Consider the following 22,212-nt stretch of genomic DNA (forward strand, 5'->3'; position numbering starts at 1 on the left):
CCCTGGCCTCCTTTGCCCCTTACACGAGTACCCCTCTAATGGCGGCACTGGCCAGGGATTCAGATTTTTAGTTGCGACGCGACCCCAAATGGGGTCGGGACCCACACTTTAAGAAGCCCTGCTCTAGAGCTAGACGGAGGTATGGGGCTAAATTTGGGTGATGTATGAACACACACTTTAAGGAAGCACCTTGCAAAAAAATATTAATTGGTACAATGAAGAGTCTATATAGAAATAATTAAAAACAACATAAACCATCTGTTTACAAATTAATGAACAAAAATGTAAATAAAAGAATCAAATAAAAAAAAAACAACATATTTTTTTTAAATGCTAAAATAATTGTGACGGAAGGGGACATTCTGCCTTATCCTGTACGAATGTAATAGGTACACACCTGGTTTATAATGGGGAGGAGCAGTGGTGCCTGGAAATGTTGCTTGATTCTTTTAATAAAAGATCAGCAGTGATGCCTGGATCTTCTCTCCTCCTTGGCCCAGGAGCCATTGTCCCTTTTGCACCCCAATAGTTCTGCCTTAATATCTTCAATAGACCTGGCAAATATTTTTCTTTCTTGCAGCACTGTGTTCATTTGGCTGTGGCAGTGGGTACTGTATCGCTCCTAATGTGTGTTCCTGCAGAGATGGACATCAAGGTGTCACTTGCACTGGTAAAGAGATAGAAGATATGGGACCTTTGTGTTATCTGATTCATGCTATCCAAGACTCTACTAAGCCGGTTCTCATTTCAGATCACTACGCCGCTGAGTATGACAAGGAAGTGGAAGAAAAAGGTGAGATGGTATATGATAAAAAAACATTTAGAAACTTACTGGACAATGAATCACTTACAATGAATGCGGTTTTAGCTTCCTGCAGAATCAGCCTGTTCCCTGAGCACTGGCCCTGATATCCTGTTTAAGGGTGGCTCTTTTCCCTTGCAGGGTCCTATGGAGCCACCCATGTCAGTTGTGTGTGTCTCCACAAGCATACAGGCATAGCAAAGCAACTCTCCCTCCTCCTGCTTTCTTCTTCAAGCTAGTAGATGAATAGCTGCTGGAGACTTTGCTGTCCTTTCTGATCTTGTACTGGACAGGAAGTTCAGGGAAGCAGAGCTGAGAGAGTTGGAGACAGCTGCTTGGAAACCTGATGACTGTAAGTATTTGGGCAAAAAAGATGTAAATAAATATTTTGCTGGGCAACGTATATTTGATGGATCAGGATTCATTATTAAAAAAGTTTAAAGAAGAACTCCAGGCAAATACAATTTTAACCCTTGCCGTGGGGCTACCCCCCGCACTGCAAGGGTTAAGTGTTTGTTTTGTCCAGGGAGCTAAAATAACAGAGATATAATCACCTGAACCACAATCCTGGCTGGCTCCTAGGCCAGTTCAGGCAGCCTCTCTCCCCCTCCTATCTGGGGGCTGAGGTCCTGTGACTCATCACGTCCTATACTGTGTATAGGACATGAGGACGCCGAAGGACATTTTTTCGGAGTGGAGGAGGAGACAGAGTGAAGGGACTGGTCTAGGAGCCAGATGGAATTGTGGTTTGGTAAGTATATCTCTGTTATTTTAGCACAATAGGCAAAACAAGCACTTGTGTGTTTTTTTTTAAATTTGTCCAGAGTTCTTCTTTAATGTCCCCCAAAACAGTTACATTTAAGGCATGCCAACTGTAAAGGTTGCTAGTGTGTTGCATTATATCAGCTCTCAACCAAACTTTCAAGCCCTCAAATGGTTGGTGTCATAGCTGAGTAAATGTGTAGCACCATGGCAACTGCAGTCCAAATAGAACCTAGGATGGCTGTAAAAGATAAGAGATTGTAGTTCTGCATTAATAAAGGCAATATCAGGCATCTGGTGCTGCCTTTTATTCAGCAGGACCTACTGGGTTCTACTGCACAGGCGAGGACATCGGTGAGAGGAGTTTGGCGCTGGATGTAAACAATCAAGGAATCCCCAGGTGACCGAATTTCAGTAAGTATATGTCTGTGGAGGGAAGGTGGGCTCTGCGATGTCAGCGGAGGAAGGCAGAAAGAATAAGTGCACTTTCTATGAGAGTGCAGACATACTTTAAATCAGTGGTTCTCAACCTGTGTAACCTCAGGACGCACATTTGTCCTTGGTCATTAAGTTGTGACCCAAGTCGCACAGCAATGGAACGCACGATATTAGGGTACTGCCTGTTCCGGTGTGGACGTACGTACTGTGCATTGGAGGTGAGTTTGTGGTACCATTCAAATGAATGGCAACGCAACACACCTCCCACACCAGAATGCACGATAGGTGCAACTTCTTGCACTGCGTTAATCACATGGGACTGGGTGATTAACGCACTGCACTAGTGTGAACGGGCCCTCAAACCACTGAGAGACACACACACACAACCACAGACACAATCTCACACACTCACAGACATTCTCACACACACACATACACACTCCTAATTTTTTTAAACTTTTTAAAAAACCTTTTTGTAAGGTCCACTCATTCTCCCTACCTTACGGAAAATGGAGTGGATCCTCAGCCTGAGGTCTAGTGTGGGCTGCTGTGCTGCAGCTCCATCCATATGTGCATTGCTTGTACGCGCACCCTTGCTTGTGACGTCACTCTGGTCCAGGCACCTCTACAGGATACGTGAGGGAGCTGTAAGCAATGCACGTATGGATTAAGCTCCCTCACGGCCATAGCTTCATCCTATCCCACCTTAAGCTGACACTCGGCACCGAGCAGCATATTTTGAATAGCTGCTCGACGTGAGAACTGCCAGTGCTGCGCTAGGGGGAGGCAGAGGAGCCCCTTACCTGCAAAAGTGGAAGGCACGCGGCGACCCACTGAACAAGGGGTCGCGACCCACTTTTGGGTCACGACCCACTAGTTGAGAACCAAGGCTTTAAATTATAACTTTAGTTTTAGGGTGTGTTTTGATACATTGTTGTCTTCGTTATATCTGCTTCCTGCTTGCTCTGTGTTGTGTTGTGCTTTCATATCACATCATATCTGTTATGACATGTTTTTTGGCAGCAGCCACAGCTGTACTTTTTGATAGAACTGTTACAATCACCATAATGTCCTCCCAGGACCTCTGGCACTTGCAGCTATCCTTGTAATTGTATACGCTGGGATCCTACAGAAATATCTTTGCCCCCACTTGCCATATCAGTTCTTCCACATCCAGCATGGTGTTGCCTGCTTGCACCATCTTTCTATGCAGCCTGGTTAGAGTAGATGTTGCTGGGATTTTGTGTGCAAAACCACACGAAAGCTAAAATGCATGTAAAAGGCATGGGGTCAAAAACACACTATGTAGCACCAAAAGAGTCATACTTCAGCACAACACATTAGCATGAATGGGTCCCATAGCAAATAATGGGATCCCTCTTGCCGTGCATTGTCATGTGACAACGAGTAACAAATCACACTAGTGTGAATGAGGACTAAGGGAGCAGGGCTGAAGGCAAGTATTTAGGTAGGTGATTGAGGGGGACGGGTGGAGGGAAAAGTTAAAGACAACGTCACTAAAAGTGAAGGTAAAAAAAATAAATGTAATTTTGATGAAAGCATTACTGTACATTTTAGGGCAAATCACAGCACATTTTTTGTGCTCAAAATTGGGAATGTAGTAAATTCAGTTTGATTGTTGCTGTCTTTATTCACACTGGAAACATTTTTCCTCATACGTTGCATCAGTGCAATGGTCACTGGGACCAAAAGCGAGGAGAAAACCAAAAATAACAGGAGGCTAAGGGAACACTTCCACAGGGAATATATATTCTGGTGACTACTATGGTGTCATATCCCCTCATATATGGCAATTTTCTTTGACATTTGTCACAACAAAAGGAAGTGAAGGAAATCACTCCAGGGGGATGCAGACCTCAATAAAACCTGACACCAGATCTAACCATTCAACAATTTTTCCAAAAACTCAAAAATAAAATTAGAAGAAGCTCTGCTTTAATAGTCTTCTACCTAAACTGGCCTTTTGTATGTGTGTCTGTAGAATTATAGTATGACTATTAGATTGCAAGCTCCTTTGGTACAGTGACTAATAGAAATGCTCTATGTTCATCTGTAAAACACAGCGGAATGTGTTGGCGCTGTATAAATTTATAAATAAATAAAATACATATGTTCCAGTTGTTTCCAACCCTACATGCCATAATGAGGTCACCCTACAGTAAAACACTTGCTCCACCAGACATTTACCACCGGAATCGTTTAACTCGTAAACTTAATTTTCCTGGAATGTAGATTCCCGGATTAACACAATAACTAGATTTGGCTCATATAACAAATTTAATACAAATTAAATGCACCTGTTATTCACTTTTGAACAATCTAACATGACTGAAGTTATAACAGTAATGTACAACTAGTAGGATCCATAACTGGACTATAACATAATTTTTAAAGTGGCACCTTTGCTGCTTGAAAAAGCACCCTAAAAAAGAAAATGTTTAATTCTAGAGGGTGGGGACTGGATTTTTGCTCTTTTGGAGAGCTAAACCATCTGTAGGATCTTCAGCATCTGACACACTTCTAGGTGATGCTTGTGTTCCCCCGCTATGCATTGTGGTTCCACCTGCTGCCCGCTATATCACTACCTTTCTGCAGGGACACAGTAGTGTTGTAGAGGCTGCAGGATGGAACCACAGCACCCAGCGGGGGACACAGCCATGACTAGGGTATTAAAGAAATCTTGTCTCCAGAAACTGCCAGACCACCACTCCACCATTTTGAGTTTTAATGGCCATAGCAGACTTTTTGTTTATTAACAAAATGTAGAAATAATAGAAATATTATAACATTTTGAATGGGGCCCAAGGTCCTTTTGAAGGCACTTTATGGAAATACCACATCTGCAAAACCAATAGGATAGGCCTTCAGCTGCAGAACAATGACAATTGTACCATTAACTGCAGGTACAACCACAAAACCACTATTTCACTAACACTCGAACATACATAATAATAAAGGGGTGACATACCTAAGATGGGTTCCTACCTACTTTACCTTTGACCACAATGGCCGCCTTACCGTACCTTCTAACCCCGCTGGCTGCTGCGTTTACCCTCACCACCGTTGTCAGCAAACAGGGGTCTGTGTATCAGTGGGCTTCAAAGTACAGTAGATAATTTGTAGAAGGGACACCAAGGTGAGTATAGTAGATAATTTGTAGAAGGGGGCACTAATGTGAGTACAGTAGATAATTTGTAGGAGGGGCACTAAGGTGAGTACAGTAGATAATTTGTAGGAGGGGGCACTAAGGTGAGTACAGTAAATAGTTTGTAGAAGGGGGACACTAAGGTGAGTACAGTAGATAATTTGTAGGAGAGAGCACTAAAATGAGTACAGTAGATAATTTGTAGGAGGGGGCACTAAGGTGAGTATAGTAGATAATTTGTAGAAGGGGGCACTAAGGTGAGTACAGTAGATAATTTGTAGAAGGGGGCACCAAGGTGAGTATAGTATATAATTTGTAGGAAAGGGCACTAAAGTGAGTACAGTAGATCATTTGTAGAAGGGGGCACTAAGGTGGGTATAGTAGATAGTTTGTAGAAGGGGGCACTAAAGTGAGTACAGTAGATAATTTGTAGGAGGGGGCACTAAGGTGAGTACAGTAGATAGTTTGTTGGAGGGGGCACTAAGGAGAGTACAGTTGATAGTTTGTAGAAGGGGGCACTATGGTGACTACAGTAGATAGTTTGTAGAAGGGGGGCACTAAGGTGAGTGCTTTTTTTTTTGCTATCTAACTTTATGTTTCTTCTTCTATCAAACTTTTTGAGCCTTTCTGTTGCCTGGGAATGCCATTGGTATCTGAATACGTGTATTTTATTCATAGGCTATGTAGACTCGCTCTTGAACCAAAGGTTTGTCTATTCTCCTCACCTGGGCCTGCCTAATATTGTTTGACATGGCTTTGAATAGGAATCAGTTATATGGGTACTCTTTACTCTTTACTCTTTACATGATGTATTGCAGGGTTTTCAACCAGTTGCCTATCAGCATTGTGTGATCAAGGCTGCAAAGTGATCAATGGTGTTGCTATGTGTACCTGTTTCCATGGTTACATGCTTGGAAAGGATGGAAAAAGTTGTTACGGTAAGTTGGTGGATTCCATTAATGTGTTATTATACATACATGGATGTCTCAGAACTCTACGATCACAAAAACAAATCCTTAGGCGGGTTAAACTGCTCCCTTTTACGTATTTCATCTGTGTATTTAGCTTGTTCCCTGGAATTCAGCTTAAAAACAATATAGGTACATTTTGAGAAATGGAGAGCATATGGGAACACCAGGGAAGAGCAACAACGCAAGTCACACACATATTGGGGATCCTTCCAAGATCTTTCCTAATATGCCCATATACATTTTTAAAAGGTTGACTAATCACAGTGTTGTGCAAATGACACTTCATTAAACACACTGTTCCATTTCATGTTAGAGCTATTGGAACAGTTGACTGGCCTTTTCTGTTTTTGGCAAGAGTAACATGAAGCTGGTTATCCTTGAAATCTACTAATATGAAGCAGTGAAATGTTCACTTCAAGTGGTAGTCTAAAACAGCATTTCTCAACCTTTTTTCAATCACAGCACCCTTTAAAGGTATACAAACTCTCGAGGTACCCCAATCTAAAATGTAAATGGCCCTTCCAGAATCTATACCAAACCTCCTTTCTAATCAGAGCCCCCTACTTAATATCACAAGCCCCTCTTAATATCAGAAGCACCCCTTCACATCAAGAGCCCTCTTCACATCAGCAGCCTTCCTCCTTCACATTAGGAGCACTCTTAAGAATATAATCTGCCTTCATATCAGAGAGCCCCCCATACCTTAACATCAGAGTTCCCCTTCACATCAGGAGCCCCCTTGACATCAGAAGCCTGTCTGTACCAAGGAAAGGTGCCCCTTGAGAAAGGCCGGTCTAAAGGTAAGTCAGGTAAAAACCTGATTAACCTATTATTAGCATGTCAAGACTATTGGGATTAGAATGATCTATCTCTGCCAGGGTCCTGAACAGCATCTACGCACCTCATTCCTGTATACTACTGCTGGAGTCTTGCCCACCCCAGCCTGAAGGATATATATGATTTAGATGGAATTGTCATATGGAGAAGCTGTTTAGATACTGGCGAGTTAAACACCGACTTCTTTGTCTACTCAGGAACTCCAGTGCCGAACTCTTGTGGCCGAGTTCCTAACTCTGCCTAACTGGCCATTATGACAGGTTCTCATTTTTGTATTTAATGTACTAGAGAATGCCCGAAGGGCAGAAGAATTGGGCACTACAGCAGGAATAATTAATAATCAATATGATCTGCGCCAGTCAAATCTAAGTGCAAGCTACAAAGCACTACTGATCGTGGTGATAAAAAAGGAATAACAATAATATTATCATGTGCCGAGCTACTAAATGTCCATTATTTTTATGGATCATATCCTCTGTGATCACTTTTGAAACTACAGCAGGAATGTCGGGAATCCCTAATGAAAAAAGCCAGTTGGCTAATTCAAGGGCATTTATAGGAAACCTGTCAGGAAAGAAGGGTGTGGGCTACCACTGTTGGCCTGGTTTTGAAAAAAAACAGCTTTTGCTTGGCTGCCATGCCAATCCTTTCAAGTCATCACTTTCAAGTTATTAAGTGAAGTCAGAAATCCTAATTTGGGTTAGTGACTCAAAGTATTGAAGGGAGAGGATAATTCCGTGATTTTTAAAAGGAGGCCAGTTATGACAACTTAGGTATCCCTCTCATTACATGGTTCTTTGAATTTTCATTAGACCAGGGCTGGACAAATCCCAGGAGCCAGGTCTCCAATGCTCCTTAAAAATTACAGCTGGTGCCTAACTTTCGAGATTTTCTCAAAATCAATGGAGCTCGCTTCAAAAAAAAATCTTGCTGGCTGCTGGATTAGACAGAGTGGATCCCGAACGCCATATTAATTTGCCCACCCCTGCATTAGACAGAATGCCCAAGGAGTGCCATATTGTGGACGCACATGGTTTCTGTACTTGTCCTATGCTATTCTCTGCACTGTAAGTTTTTTTTTAAGATGCAGAATAGAAGAGAGATGTAGGAAAGAAAGATGCACACATGAGACTGGGGACCCATTTATAAAGCAGCAGTATGGTTTTACTCTGGCCATACTGCTGTTTTTTTTTTTAAACTTTACACTTTTAAAAAGCACAACAGCATGTTTTAAAGATGTATATTGCACAATTAAAATGAACACAAAAAAGGCAAAAGGAAAGCCTGCTCAAGTGACCTGTTAAAGTCATGTGACCAGACTACAGAAAGAACTCCAAGACACACCATTGGATCCATACCACGGTTTACATCTTATGCACGGTCTGTAAAATGCAGGCCGCAGTGTGGAGTAGCTTTGCTGTATATAGTGATATCTGCTGTTCACAATGAATACAATAAATATGAGTTAATAAACAGGCAAATTGCACATCTTCTTAGGTTAGAAAACATTACGATTAATGTTGGCGTGCCTTATTTATTTGCCAGATATTGATGAATGCTCTCGGCCTCAGACACTAAACCCTTGTCATCAGCAATGTAAGAACAACATTGGCAGCTACAGATGCATGTGTTATTATGGGTATCAGATCTCAGCCAATGGACGCACATGTCTACCTATGAAGCACCCAAATACAATTGCTGGTAAGTTCCAAACCTTCCCCAAATAATTATTGCAAACACATGTAAAGAATTTTGAGTTTTCTGCTGAAGTCCTAAGACATACAGATGTTAGTTTAAATATCAGTTTGGGTTTAATGGCACTTAGAGGTGTATTTTTTAACAATTTGCAGAGCCATTCGTCTTACAAAACTCTGTGGAGACAAAAATGAATATTCCCAGTATACGAGAATGTACGTTGTAATATTAGGAAAATACCGCATTAGGGCCACTAGAAGGAGCTGAGGAGTATAGGAAAGAAGTATTTTTCTATGCGCCTCAGCTCCATCTAGTGGGCATATTATGTTTTTCTTCTCCTATTACATTAGCTTGAAAAGAAAATAAACCAAGAACGTTCCTTTTTGCCTCCATTAGCACAAAATGAATGTTCACAGAGTTTTGCAGGATGAATGGCTGTGCAAATTGTTTATAAATATAGCCCTTAGTTTCTAGTGATGAGCTTCATTTTTGGGCCAAACACCTGTTTGCGGGTTTACAGCCTTCATTTCGCCACCATAGCCACCAACTAGCAATAGTGCAATTCCTGGCCTCTGAACTTAGGTCAGGTGGCTTAGAATGGCCAATAATAGGGCTTTTCTTATGTGCCAGCCCCTGCCTATAAAAAGGCAGGCTTCCCAGCAGCCATATTGAGAATGTGCTTAGCTGGGATAGGGAAAGCATAGGGAGTGCTGGTCATAACGTGCACAGGGACAGATTAGTGTAGAGCTTGTAAAAAGACACTTGTGTGTTTAAAGTAGATCTAAACCCTTGACTGAATGCCCTTTATGTAGTAATATTGGGTAATGGCTTGTGCCTTTACGTAACCTTAAAATACCTTTATTATGTATATTCCTTGAGTTAGACCCACAAATATAAATCATATGGGTTCAAAAAGAGGGTCTTTACACAAAGAAGAGAAAAAAAAAACTTCAACATTGCTCTGTACATATATATGTCAAAATTGCTCTGTACATCTCTGCAGAATGTTACCAGTCTCCTATGACTCCTGTAGCATGCCTGCAATGTTTACCAGTCTTCTGAATATATAGATATGTGAAAAAGTAAACACACCCCATTGAAATTGTTGACGTTTTCAACATATTTGAACAAGCAAACATTGATTTTGATTTAAATAGTGTCTACAGATAAAGATGATATACAGTACTTGAGCAAATGACAAATACAATTTGCATGATGTATTCAATTTCATGATCTAAATAAACAAAAATGCAGATTTGTCAAATGGATAAAGTAAGTTACCACCATTTACCACCGCTTCAAATCCAGAAAATTAGAATTGTGTGTTCCAAATTAGGTGCCAATGATTAGAACCTATTTAAAGAGTATGCAGGTGAAACCTGTCTTATGTAAACCTCAGACAACATCAAGGGTCTGGTGTTCTCATTGCTATTGACACATGTGGTGTCATCATGCCAAGATTCATAGAGTTCTCTGAGGCCCTTAAAAGGAAAGTTGTGGATGAGTATCACTTACAGAGTGGATTTGAAACATTTGCTGATATTATTTATGATCAGTGCTTTCCCCAACATGTGTAATTACAGCTCCTGGTCCTTGTGGAGAATATGGCTGTGAGTTAACCTGTAATGATGGAGGCTGTGAACATGTCTCCCGCGTGTGTCCTCTTGGATTTCGCATGACTGAAACAGCAAACGGAGTCACCTGCACAGGTATTCCAATACCCTATCTTCTACTATCAGACAAGCCTTAATACACTGTACATCGTTATGAACAGCCTTTTCACCATGCCTACATTGTACCAGACATCAATGAATGTGCTGCATCTTCCTGTGAGGGAACTTGTCTGAATACTGAAGGAGGCTTTGTATGTGATTGTGGGCCTGGCCTGAAGCTTGCCGCTGATAGGAGCAGTTGCTTGGGTGAGTTATAACTATATGAAATTTTCATTTTTGGAGATATACGATGAGATTGTTATCATGCAGTCCCCACTATTTAAGTTTCAAGGGTTAATGGTCTCTGCTATGAATAATACAAAACCGCCACATGACATTAATAACATTAATTTAAATGAGGGAATAGAACAGGGAATAGAATAAGTGATAGAATTAGACATTAAAATGGAGCTTTACTACCTTTCACTAAAAATCACATCAGCATGCAGCTCTGCACACTGATATGAAATCTTACATTCATTAGTTAAACAAACATAGTTTTATTTTACTTACAATTATAGTTTTTTTTAAACTTCCTGGTCCTCTTTGGCACAAAAAATCTCATGCAATCTCAGGGAAAGGCATTTTCCTCCCCTGAGAGGATGTGCATGGTCACATGTCCTAGCCACATGTGCTAGAGTTCCAGGGAGTAAAGGAAGATATATTAATCTGCCCTTAGTAAAAATGGCCACTGTTAGAAGACTGGGGAGGAAAAGAGAAATAAGGTGTGCAAAGAACACAAAGCCGGCAATTATCCAGAAGTATCTGTTTGTAGATTGTCATTACTAAACATTTCTAAAGGTGCCTTTGTTGTTATTTCAAAGATAAGGGTAAAGGTCCGCTTTAATCCCTTAAGGAGGTACTGCTGTGCTATGCACTGGTTCATTAGAGGGTCTTTTGGTCCTGAATGTATAGTTAGTCATAAGGCATAAAGGACTAATTTGCCTGGCTCTGTCCACCATTCAGCAATGAGGAATAATCCCCTTATTTTTCAGATATGTGATGGATTGAGGCATGTGAATACCCTCTGTTCCAGGAAGGTACTACTGTGCTATGCACTGGTTTAGTGGAAGTCTTTTTGGTTCCTTTGTCTCTCCTTGTTATAATTATAATTTTTTATTGCTCTTTCTGGCAGAAATGATCCACCAGAGGAAGCACATTTCTGACATGATCCAAACATTCCCTTGAATTTGGTTATGAGACTTGCACTGAACCTCTGTAAATGCTCAAATACTGTAAATCTCAAACCAAAAGTTTCATATATAGCCAGTTTAGATTTCTACTGAGTTTTGCTTTTATAACTAACGTTGTGTGTAAAGGTTTTTTAAATATTATAATTAAATATAATTTACTTAAAATGATTACTATTCAGTCTGTAGCATTTTTCTAACCTTCAGATATTGATGAATGTCTGACACAACGATCAGTTTGTCAGCACAGATGTAGGAATATTCATGGCAGCTATAGGTGTTTGTGTGGAACAGGGTTCACCCTGCAGAATAATGGACACAAATGTGCAGGTAAGCAGCAATTATTATTCATTTGCATTCATTTTTAATAGCTCACTCTACTCACCTGAAGTTTCATTTTAAATAATTTAATAAATGAGTTATCTTTGTCATTGGTAGTATTTTATTCACTTTTGAAAAGATGAATTTTTTTTATTTAAAGCTGAACTCTGGGCACAAAAAAATTCCTTCAAATATATTTCTCAATAACCACAATATATAAATCCACATTGTGTACACCGAATGCCTTTGCAAACCCAGAGGTTAGAATACTATGGGAGGGCAGATACAAGACCAGTCACCCTGCACAGCAGTGACCAGTCTGTATTGGAGGTGCAGATGTTTTATACTGGATTACTGCACACATTTTTAAGAAATACACTTTGGACACATTTAAATAAAAAGATGCATGGCTTATTGTATGTAGATAATATTTTCTTATCCTGAATTTCAGCTCTCAACATAGATAAATATTAGTATGATTACAACAAAATAAAAACAAAACTATATTTCATAACAATCATATATAATAATAATACAAATAATAATAATTATTAGAATCATAATGCAGCTGCTAGCTGCATGACGGAATAAATGTCAGTTAAAGTACCGCAGCGCTGAATACTGAAAAATGGCCTGGATGGGAAGGGGGTTTAACACCGCGGATGTCAACTGGTTAATGGATACTGTTTTAGAAGTTCAACTATTCAATGTCATTGCTTATTGAACAGATATCAATGAGTGTCGAAGGCCAGGGTCATCTCATCTTTGCCAGCACTTTTGTCATAATACGTATGGAAGCTTCTTCTGTTCATGCCGAGCTGGGTTTGTTCTTAGCATAGACAGAGTGTCTTGTGTTGGTAAGTATTTACAGTTATAAGCTGTAGTGGTGTATATAGTCTCCACTTGTTCCAACTGATCTTCCAAGACCTTTTGGTTTTACTAAGCTTTTCCAAAGAGCTGTGTTCAACAGATTTAATAATTCCCCCTTGTTTTGGATAGACTTTCTACAGGCCACTGTGGTATCATTTACACTATGTGCAATGTATTGTTGATTTGATAATTTGATACCGAGGGATGTCTCACAGCATTCTAAGTATGAGGTAGTTATTGCTATACCTAGTATAATATTCATTTATTCACCTTTCTTTATTGATGTTGTTTTGAATATTACATAAAAAAGGAACAAAGGGGGAGTTGTGCAAGAACATACTGTATATATTAATTATTTTGTATTCATCTTGCCTTTTTGTCTCTTCTTCCAACAAGAACAACCTTGTGTGAGCTTTTCAGTTAGTTGAGTAGTTTTGCATTCTAGTTTCATTAGAAAATTAGCTGATTGTCCTTGAAGGTCTTCTTAAAGAAAAGGCCTAATGCATGCGCAGTAAGAACTGCATTACTTAGCAGAAACATAGTTGAAGCCACGAATTCACCCAATAAAGCAGGAAATGTTATTCTTTCAGAATAAAAGGGAGGGTTGAAGGGATAAGGTGAATTTTAATATTGGCAGTAGTTTCTTTGTCTCAAGTTAGAGTACTTGTTAAAGCTGTAACAACCTTGAGAGTTTTGAGTTACTGGAAAACACATGATTTCACAGAATATGAATGTGCATCGTTATCTAGCTAAAGTTTCGATTTCGTATGCGTCAGTGTTTATCTGTGATTGGTTAATGCTGGACCACCGCCCCATGTTTACCTGATATAAATCACTAAGACGTAAAATAAACTTTTCATACTGGGCTGATACCGCACACCTTTGTGTTTGGGTTGATTTTCATGTCTAATGCTTGAGAGTGTACCGATTCAGCAGAAGAGAAGTAAAAAGACCCCGGGGTTATCACAGAGTAACCCATCAACCCCCTTTTTTTTGCTGTCTTTGTCCCATTGGATCAGATTATAATTTTTTTTTTTTTAATTCCTGTCTCGAGACACAACAGGAAAATCCCAATTGTAAAACGTTCCCTCTATTCCTCTTCCAGTGAGACAATTTTTTAGATTCTCTCACTTTCAGCCCTGGTGAAAATGGTCAACAAAATATATATAAAGGGTGAACATCCTCAGTAGGGACACATACCACAATAAGAACCTGAAAGAGGAACTATCAGAGGACAGTTGTCATCACTAAAAATTGTGCCATATGTGCTTTTGTTTGTATTCTAGATGTGAATGAGTGCCTAGATAACACCACCCTATGCATATCTGGCAGCTGCATGAATACACTGGGGTCCTATGTCTGTTCCTGCCCTGCTGGGTTTCAGTCAATCAATGGTGGCTGCTCAGGTAAAACATTTGAAAGCATTTTCTGTTCTGGCGCCCATGGGCAGGAAGATCTTCCATTCAGAACAATGGGAGATTAACTTGTTCTCATGTGTTGTTAACAAGCCAGTCTCCATCCATTTTCTTCTTAATTTGGGCCTTGGTACACAATGTTAAGGAATCATTCTCATTTCATGTGGAAAGTAGGAAGTGGGCAGTCATTAATCTTTTATTTCAACGTAATAAAATATATTTGCAGTTAATAAACAATGTTTATTTAGCTGACGAAGCTGGCAATTAATCACTACACTAGATAGGAGCTACACCCAGACTTGTTACAAGTGACGTAAAATATAATATTACCTGGTCTTTCTGCATTTTACAGCCACTCCTCTTGAGACACAGACCGCAAGCTTACTACAGGCAGTGCACAGTGATTGGATGCCACTCAGGCTAACACCACCAATGGCTGTAAGCATTGGAACACCAACCACAAGTGCTTCCCAGACAGATCTGGCCACTACCAAGTTACCACAAAAAATGTTTACCACAAAGTCTACCTCAACTCAACCTCAACCAACCACAACAACTGAACTTGATCCAGTGCCTCCACCTCAACATCTCAAAACGGGTCATTCTTCATTCTCTCAAAATTCCTCAGGAATAGCTCACATGCCACTGAAAGAGAACATAATAATCCCCACTGGACAGCCTACTGCCTTGGGCACAAATGTGCCTTGTTGGCATAACAGGGAACTGCATCTGGCAGGCAGCACCTGGACAGAGCCAGGATGTTTAGATTGCATTTGCCAGGTAAGTGTCATTGTTCAAAAGTACTATGTTCTATTGTAATAAAAAGAATACATATTCTTTTATTGTCTTGGAAGTTTAAGTGTGCCTATCAGGGGTGTCCTGAGGCCTTGGTGTCACCCGGAGGGGGGACTGTGTGACACCCCGCCGTGACATCATTGCACATGCGCGGCCATCTTAGTGATACCTGCTGGTGGCCCACTTAGTGATGGACGCCGGCTGAGAGAGGAGGTGACATTCACTCAGCGGAGTAAGGTATGCCGCCGCTGTCCACAACCAAGTGCCGACTTTTCAGAGGGGGTGACACCAAAATGACTGTCAGTCATTTTGGTGTCACCCCTCCAATGGTGTCACCCTGGTGCGGGCCGCACCCCCTTTGTGACTCCACTGGTGCTTATTCTTGAAGGATCAGTCCAACTAAAGGAAGTTTTAGCTATAGCTGAAGCTTGGTGGGGCTGAGTCAGCCCCTGGCTTCTTAAAAATACTGTTGAATCCATTAATAAGCCATATCTCCTGTGGACCTGCCCACCCTTGCGTGTTCCAGCATTTCTGAATGCACCATCTATTATATTAAATAAATAAGCCAACAAGGAGACCAGGAACACTTTATAATCCACAGCTGGTTTGCACACCAAGGAACTCAAGTGCAGAGATCTGACTAATAAAGCCCCTGAATGATGAAAGCAACTGCCAGGTGGTTTCATTCTCCAGCATCAAACAAAAACTTAAATATTTGTTGGACTAACTGTTTGCAAAAAAAAGTTTTAATGAACCACAAATCGCTGATGATTAATTTTTTAACAATTGCAGTTAGCTGTAGAATACAGACATGCCCTCCAAATGGCTAATGGATTGCAATGATAAAAGTGCTTGATGAGGGCAACAAGAGATTGTCTTATGGTAGTAATTATCTTGGTACACACAATACACTGACGTATATACTTGTCAGTATTGCTCCAAAGTCAACATTATTATTATTATTATACATGATTTATATAGCGCCAACAGTTTGCGCAGCACTTTACAATATAAGGCAATCACAATACAATTTAAGACTAGATGGTAAGGAGGGCCCTGCCCGTGAGGGCTTACAATCTAAAAGGGAGGAACATTCAGACTTCACATGTCATTTTCTAGCGAAGGTTTGAAGGTCTGGCTTTGGGCCAAGAATGGTAGCTCTTAATGGCGACACCTTAGCTTCAATATCATTGTATTAGGTACTGGCTTTTTATTTCCTTATTTTCCTTATTTATATAGCACAAACATAATTCTAATCTTTGTAGACTATATTTCAACAATTGCATTAATTCCTTGCCCATTGGTGCTTAAAATCTAATATCTTACAACCATGACACAGGTCAGTTTTAATGAAAAGATATTTTATCTACCAACACGTTTCTGGTCCTTGGGAGGAAAACAGAGTACCTAGATGAAACCTATATAAATGCTGGGAAAGTATCCAAAATCCTTGCAGAGTTATGTTGGAAAATAAATACAGGACACTAGTATGGGAAAGCTTTAGTGCTAGTCAATGTACCACCGAATCTTAAAATTAATGCTGGAAAAAATAATCAAATGAGAAATTACTGACTGATTCATCTTTTTCTTTTCTGATTGGCATAGATATTCTAATGCTTTTGTTCACTATCGGTTGAAAGTTCCACTGACCAATAATTCCATAGTGAAAGTGTATGCTGAGTGAAAAAAACTACAGGTTAAACAGGAATAACTTACTTAGATTAACTGTGTACATTTCAGGAAGGGAAGGTTTCATGTGACAGAAGGGTATGTAATCCAAACTGCTCGCATCCTGCCTTGCCCACTGATAGCTGCTGCCCATCTTGTGATGGTGAGTATGTTGCATGTCCCCCAAATAGCACTTAAACGTCCCTCTGCTGTCACACATAGATTGCTTGTGGTTTCTTGCAGGGTGCTTGTTCGAGGGAAAACTGAGAGCAGACGGAGAGCTTTTCCCCATTACTCCAGATAATTGTACTGTTTGTATCTGTCTGGTAAGAGTCATGAATGGAAAAGCCAGTTTATGTATTTTAATTTAGGCTTATGCTGTGTAATGCAGTTTATCTACAAATCCCTATCACTGGTGTTGTATGTCAGTCATAAAACTAAAGCTGGCGGCCATACATATGAGATGGACATTACCTAATTTAATATAGTTTACTTTACTTTTATGTCTAAATATATAATTTTTTTGTGAGTATATATTTAATATTAGTGGTCCGTTGAAGTGTATCTAAACCCAAAAACAAAAATGTAATTAATTGCAGTTTACCAATCCTTAAATTTGGTGGGTGCATTCGTTTTCGAATTTTTAGGCTTTTTTTCTGTTTTTCCTGGTAATAACGGCTAGTAACACACTTCCTGCCACATAGGTGACTCCACTCTATGGAAGAGCAATGGAGCCACTTAGACTTTTTGCTTTTAGGTTTAGATACGCTTTAAGCAAATTAGCAATTTGATATAAAGTAGCTTTCCCATATCTGATTAAAGAAGACCTGCATATTCTTCCCAAGAACTAAATGTTCATTAATGTCTTTTATATTGGTAAATGAAAGAAAATGTGTACTATGTTTCCTCGGTTTGTAGCTATTGCGCCTAATTGAATCTTTGTCTTAATCAGTCTTTGTCTTAGAGTCTTTGGGGGTGATTTACTAACCTAAACACACGCACGCACCAGGTGTGTGTGATTTTCACACAGCAAAACGTATTTATCAACCAAAAAGTCTCTAAAAGCATATTTCCACTAATGCCATATATGGAAAAATCATGCACATGATGCATATATAATGCTGCTTCACAGTTTAGACAAAAATGGTTAGCTCATGCATTTACATTCCTGCATTCATCAACGCAAGCAACATAACATAGAGCTAATTTACACCACATTACCTTGCAATTCATTGCATGGCTTTGCACAACACACCTGCTAAGTGTGTACACACTACAAAGGTGTTTCGATTCCTCCCATAGATCATGCTGGGAGGGAACACACTACAGAGGTGTATACACGTTCGTGGTGTGTTTAAAAGGTTAGTAAATCAACCCCTTTGTCTTAGAGAGTAACAGTGACTTAGAAGATATATGACAGTGACTTACAAGATATACAGGGCCGGATTTCCCACAAGGCCACCGAGGCAGGGCCTTGGGGCAGCAGGGAATAGAGGGGCAGGACAGCCACCAGGCAGGTTTTTTTCTTCTTCTACATTTATATTTATATATATATATATTTCTCCCCTCATCTGCATAACACAGCAGAGGTGTGCTATAGTCCTAACACTCTACCTAATAACATTTGAGTATAAGACTGCAAAGTGCTCAGGTAATCACTTGATTTCTGGCAGGATCCTAAGGTATTTTTTAATGTATTAAACAGATATGTGAAAACTCATTTAAAAGTATATTTCATAGATCAAAAGAATGAAAATAGGAGACGTTCATTGTTAGGGTTTACATATAGGTTAACTTTATACAGCTATTTCACATGTTAAATGTTTATAATGACTTTTATTTTGTGCATGTACATTTGCTTGTATGACTTTGATTGAATTATTCTAATTGCTGCTGTAGGCTGGAAATATCACCTGTATCCCTCCTGTGTGTCCTCCAGTAGCATGCACTGAGCCTATCATGTCAGACTGCTGTTTGCAATGCCCAGGTCTGTAGAGTAATATATATTTCTCTAACATTTAAGTATATGATATTACTGTATGTGTCATTACATTGCTTGCAAACAGGAAAACTTTTATTTACAATTTTTAAAATTGGATTAAAATTCCACTTTTGATGAGTAAAAAAGAATCCCTTGTAAGTGAACTATATACATTGAAAGGATTTAGAAAGCGTTATTGCAGCTTATCATCCTTTTCTGTTAACTTGCTGCACACATTCCCTGGCAAGTTGTAGACTTGCAGAACACTTGCAGCACAAGTTCTAGTTGACACTTTTTGAATATGCAAATTTGCTTGGCATGTCTACAGCAAGAGTCCTGCAGGTCTTAGCAAGAGCTCTGCAAGTGTGCAGCACTTTTGGAAAGCATGTTGATCTGGAGACTTGCAATGCAGACTTGCTGTAATTGTACAACAAAATTGTGAAGCTTGGCAAGTCTAGCAATAGTTTAGCAAGTCATTTTCAAACTTCCAGCTCAATTGCTTGCTATCTAGTCTCTCATAGTATGCAGACATACTGTAAATCTGAATGAGTCAGCTGAATGGCTGACGGAGGGACAGCACTTCCTCTTCAAAAAAAGATGATGCCTTCTAGATCTTACAGGAGCAGTCAACAAGATTTTATTAGACAGGCTGGCATGCACGACACACCATATCCCATATTGAATGGTTATGAGTAAAAAAAAATATTCTAGGAATAAGAGAATGAAAATAAAATGATAAATAAATAAAATTACCAAAAACATACTATAGTTTTTAGCTGGAACTAATTGGTTTCGCTCAATTTCCCATTGGCTAATTAACATTCTTAAACATTTTGTCACACCTGTGGCAGAAAAGAGGTTTTTTTTGTTAGGATCTCTAAGATTGTAGCAAGACAACAAATGAGTGAGCCAGCTGAAATCTGCTTAAACGTAGGGCCTATTTACACATATACATTGGCTTTATGTGTTGATGAGTGTTGTGGTATCTGTGCCCAATTATTATGGGTACTCAACACGCATTTGCGCACCAAAAAAGGACCTTTTTTTCCCAATGCGTGGCAACACAGCATATGTGTGAAGGTCAGGTGCATTATTTACTGTGTGGATGAACATCAGAGGCCCATTAGAAATGAATAGGAACTCTCCCAAAACACATGCACAATGCATGTATCCAATCCCATGATGTGTGTGTACAAGTACGCTCCTGGTTGGCTTTGGTAAACTCCTAGACATTTAGGGATGGGTAGTCAGATCAGTATGTTTGGTCCAACCACTTACTTCGGTCATAGAACACATACCTAAACACTAACATTTTGCCAAACAGTCATGTTCAAGTTGATGGATGCCAGCACTGTTTTTCTCAGAAGAGAACAAAAGCAATTTGGACAAACCTTCTACAACTAAATCTATCTGGGGGGTATTCAGATTTGGGCTTTTTTTTTTTTTTTTCTAATCTAGTGTCATCCTGATGTTTATGTGCTACTGCTAGAAAATGGTTAAAATGGGAAACTCAGTTAGGGCTAAATAACAACTGATAGGAGTTTCTGCGGCTCATTTCAAATGGAGGTTGATTAGATATCTAATAGTCCATTTTGCTACAACTTTCAAAAGTTTCCTAGTTGATAGTGAAAGTACATGTGGACTGCAGTCTAATCACGTACTGCATTTAATATGTCTAAAAGATGTAATTGTCAAGATTAGCCAATCAAGTCTAATTTTCTGATTAGCCAAAGAGCTTTTTTCATTATTTTTTGGCCTGCCTCTGAAAATGTCATAAACTCTGTTTACATTCAGATGGCTGTGAATTCCAAGGAAATATTTACCCTCATGGTGCCACATTTAGCCGGGATGAAAATGGATGTACATCATGTCAGTGCCAGGTCTGTAAGGCTCCAGATTCTTTCTCTGCTTATGTGCTTTTTCTTGTAAATATTGTTATACACTTCACAGATTCTTGCTTCTCTGTGAAATGTTGTATTCATATATTAATGTAGAGACAGCCCCAGTGGAATATATCTGAATTCCCTGCATTGTGCACTCTTGTTGCTTTTTTTAGAATGGAATAGTAGAATGCTCTTTTGTCCCATGTCCCAGTCTCGAGTGCCCTAGAGAGGACTGGGTGCTGGAGTCCAGACAATGCTGCTTCAAGTGCCAGCAATTACCACCACATGCAGGTGAGTAACACTGTGTCTATCCTGGCATTGTTATGCATATGGAAATTGTAAATTTTCTTTTATCTTGTGAATCATCTCATAACTTCTCAGACACATCTGGCCTCTAAGTAAGAATTCCATTACACAAAAAAAAATTGTCCATCAGACCTATAGTATATGAGATGGTTGGACGTCCCATTATACATCAATGGGTATTAATATGGATTTGCCACTCCGTACCCAGCTATTATGGTCTCCAGTCTTCTAGAAAGGCTGTCCACAAAATGCTGGAGGTTGTTTGTAGGACATTGTGGCCATTCAGCCAAAAGAGCATCAGATGAAGTGAAGTGCTGATGTTAGACAAGAAGACCTTACTGGCAGTCACTATTTCAGTTTATCCCAAAGGCGTTCAGTGGGTTTGAGGTCAGGACTCTGTGTAGACCATGCAAGTTCCTGCATTTGTACACATAAGAACATTGTTGGAACAGAAAGGTCCCTTCCCCAAACTGCTGCCACAAGTTTGGCAGTGCACAATTGTGTAAAATGTCTTTGTATGCTGCAGCAATAACATAAAAAATCTGAGCTCAATAAATTGTAGAGGGGTGTCCACATACTTATGGCCATATAGAAAATGTGATAGTCAGCTGCCTACAAACTCTTGGCCATATAGTAAAGTATCCATGGGAATACATGGAAAATGTCCTTTTGCAGGGAGCAAAGGTGGGTCAGTTTTCAGTAGCTCTCAACCAGCCTAGTATGGGGAATACATGTCCGCTGGGGTTGAACAAAGCTTTAACCCTTTCGCTGCCAAGCCCTCCGGAACATTTTTCAAATCAGCTGGCCAAGCCATTTTTGCATTTTTTGCATTTTTTTCCTATTGATTTGATTTTCAATTGCTGCGTTGTTAGCGTTTGTAAAAGACCCCCCCCAAACCATATATTTTCTGAAAGCGCAGGCCCGGTAGAATAAAAAGATGGTGATACTAAATTTGTAGGCCGTGCGATAATTGCGCAAATGTTTCTCAAATTAATATTAAACCGATAAAAATACACAATTCAATTGATAAAACACACTAAAATCAGTATCAGCGCACAAAACAAAATAATTTTCTTACTAAATCTAAAAGATAAAACTGTATTGAGTTAATAAATAACAAATATTTGCAAATTTGAAATTGCGCCTTTTTGCGAAAAGGTGAAAAAATTACGGTACGCAAAACTGTAAATAAGCAACTTATGTAAAAAAATTGTTTTCACACTGTGTTGGTGTTTGTGTTGTGATAAAATGAAACAGGCGTATATTTATTGCAACACAAAGATCACAACGCATGGCAATGCGTCACAAAGCTTTGCCATGCGCTGCCACAGTTAATTTAATTTAACTGTGGTCGCTGTAGCGACCATCAGCTTATAGTAGAACTGTAAATGCCAGGTCCG

General features: G+C 39.6%; 1 protein-coding gene across 1 annotated transcript in view; it reads left to right on the plus strand.

Annotated features, from left to right (window-relative positions):
- The first annotated feature begins 5,502 nt into the window (after window positions 1-5,502).
- LOC108795857 (von Willebrand factor C and EGF domain-containing protein-like) overlaps window positions 5,503-22,212 on the plus strand; it is a 28,666-nt gene continuing 11,956 nt past the window's right edge. The window contains exons 1-14 of the mRNA XM_018567172.1: window positions 5,503-5,539; window positions 5,987-6,106; window positions 8,522-8,677; window positions 10,255-10,380; window positions 10,474-10,590; window positions 11,781-11,903; window positions 12,623-12,751; window positions 14,051-14,170; window positions 14,532-14,959; window positions 16,715-16,805; window positions 16,886-16,968; window positions 18,542-18,629; window positions 20,418-20,503; window positions 20,680-20,797. Coding sequence (XP_018422674.1) covers window positions 6,052-6,106; window positions 8,522-8,677; window positions 10,255-10,380; window positions 10,474-10,590; window positions 11,781-11,903; window positions 12,623-12,751; window positions 14,051-14,170; window positions 14,532-14,959; window positions 16,715-16,805; window positions 16,886-16,968; window positions 18,542-18,629; window positions 20,418-20,503; window positions 20,680-20,797 — 1,720 coding nt within the window. The 5' untranslated portion in view covers window positions 5,503-5,539; window positions 5,987-6,051. The remainder of the gene's footprint in view (window positions 5,540-5,986; window positions 6,107-8,521; window positions 8,678-10,254; window positions 10,381-10,473; window positions 10,591-11,780; window positions 11,904-12,622; window positions 12,752-14,050; window positions 14,171-14,531; window positions 14,960-16,714; window positions 16,806-16,885; window positions 16,969-18,541; window positions 18,630-20,417; window positions 20,504-20,679; window positions 20,798-22,212) is intronic.

The sequence above is a fragment of the Nanorana parkeri genome, unplaced genomic scaffold (genome assembly GCF_000935625.1).
Source record: "Nanorana parkeri isolate BGI_ZX_2015 unplaced genomic scaffold, ASM93562v1 scaffold1017, whole genome shotgun sequence".
Taxonomy (NCBI): domain Eukaryota; kingdom Metazoa; phylum Chordata; class Amphibia; order Anura; family Dicroglossidae; genus Nanorana; species Nanorana parkeri.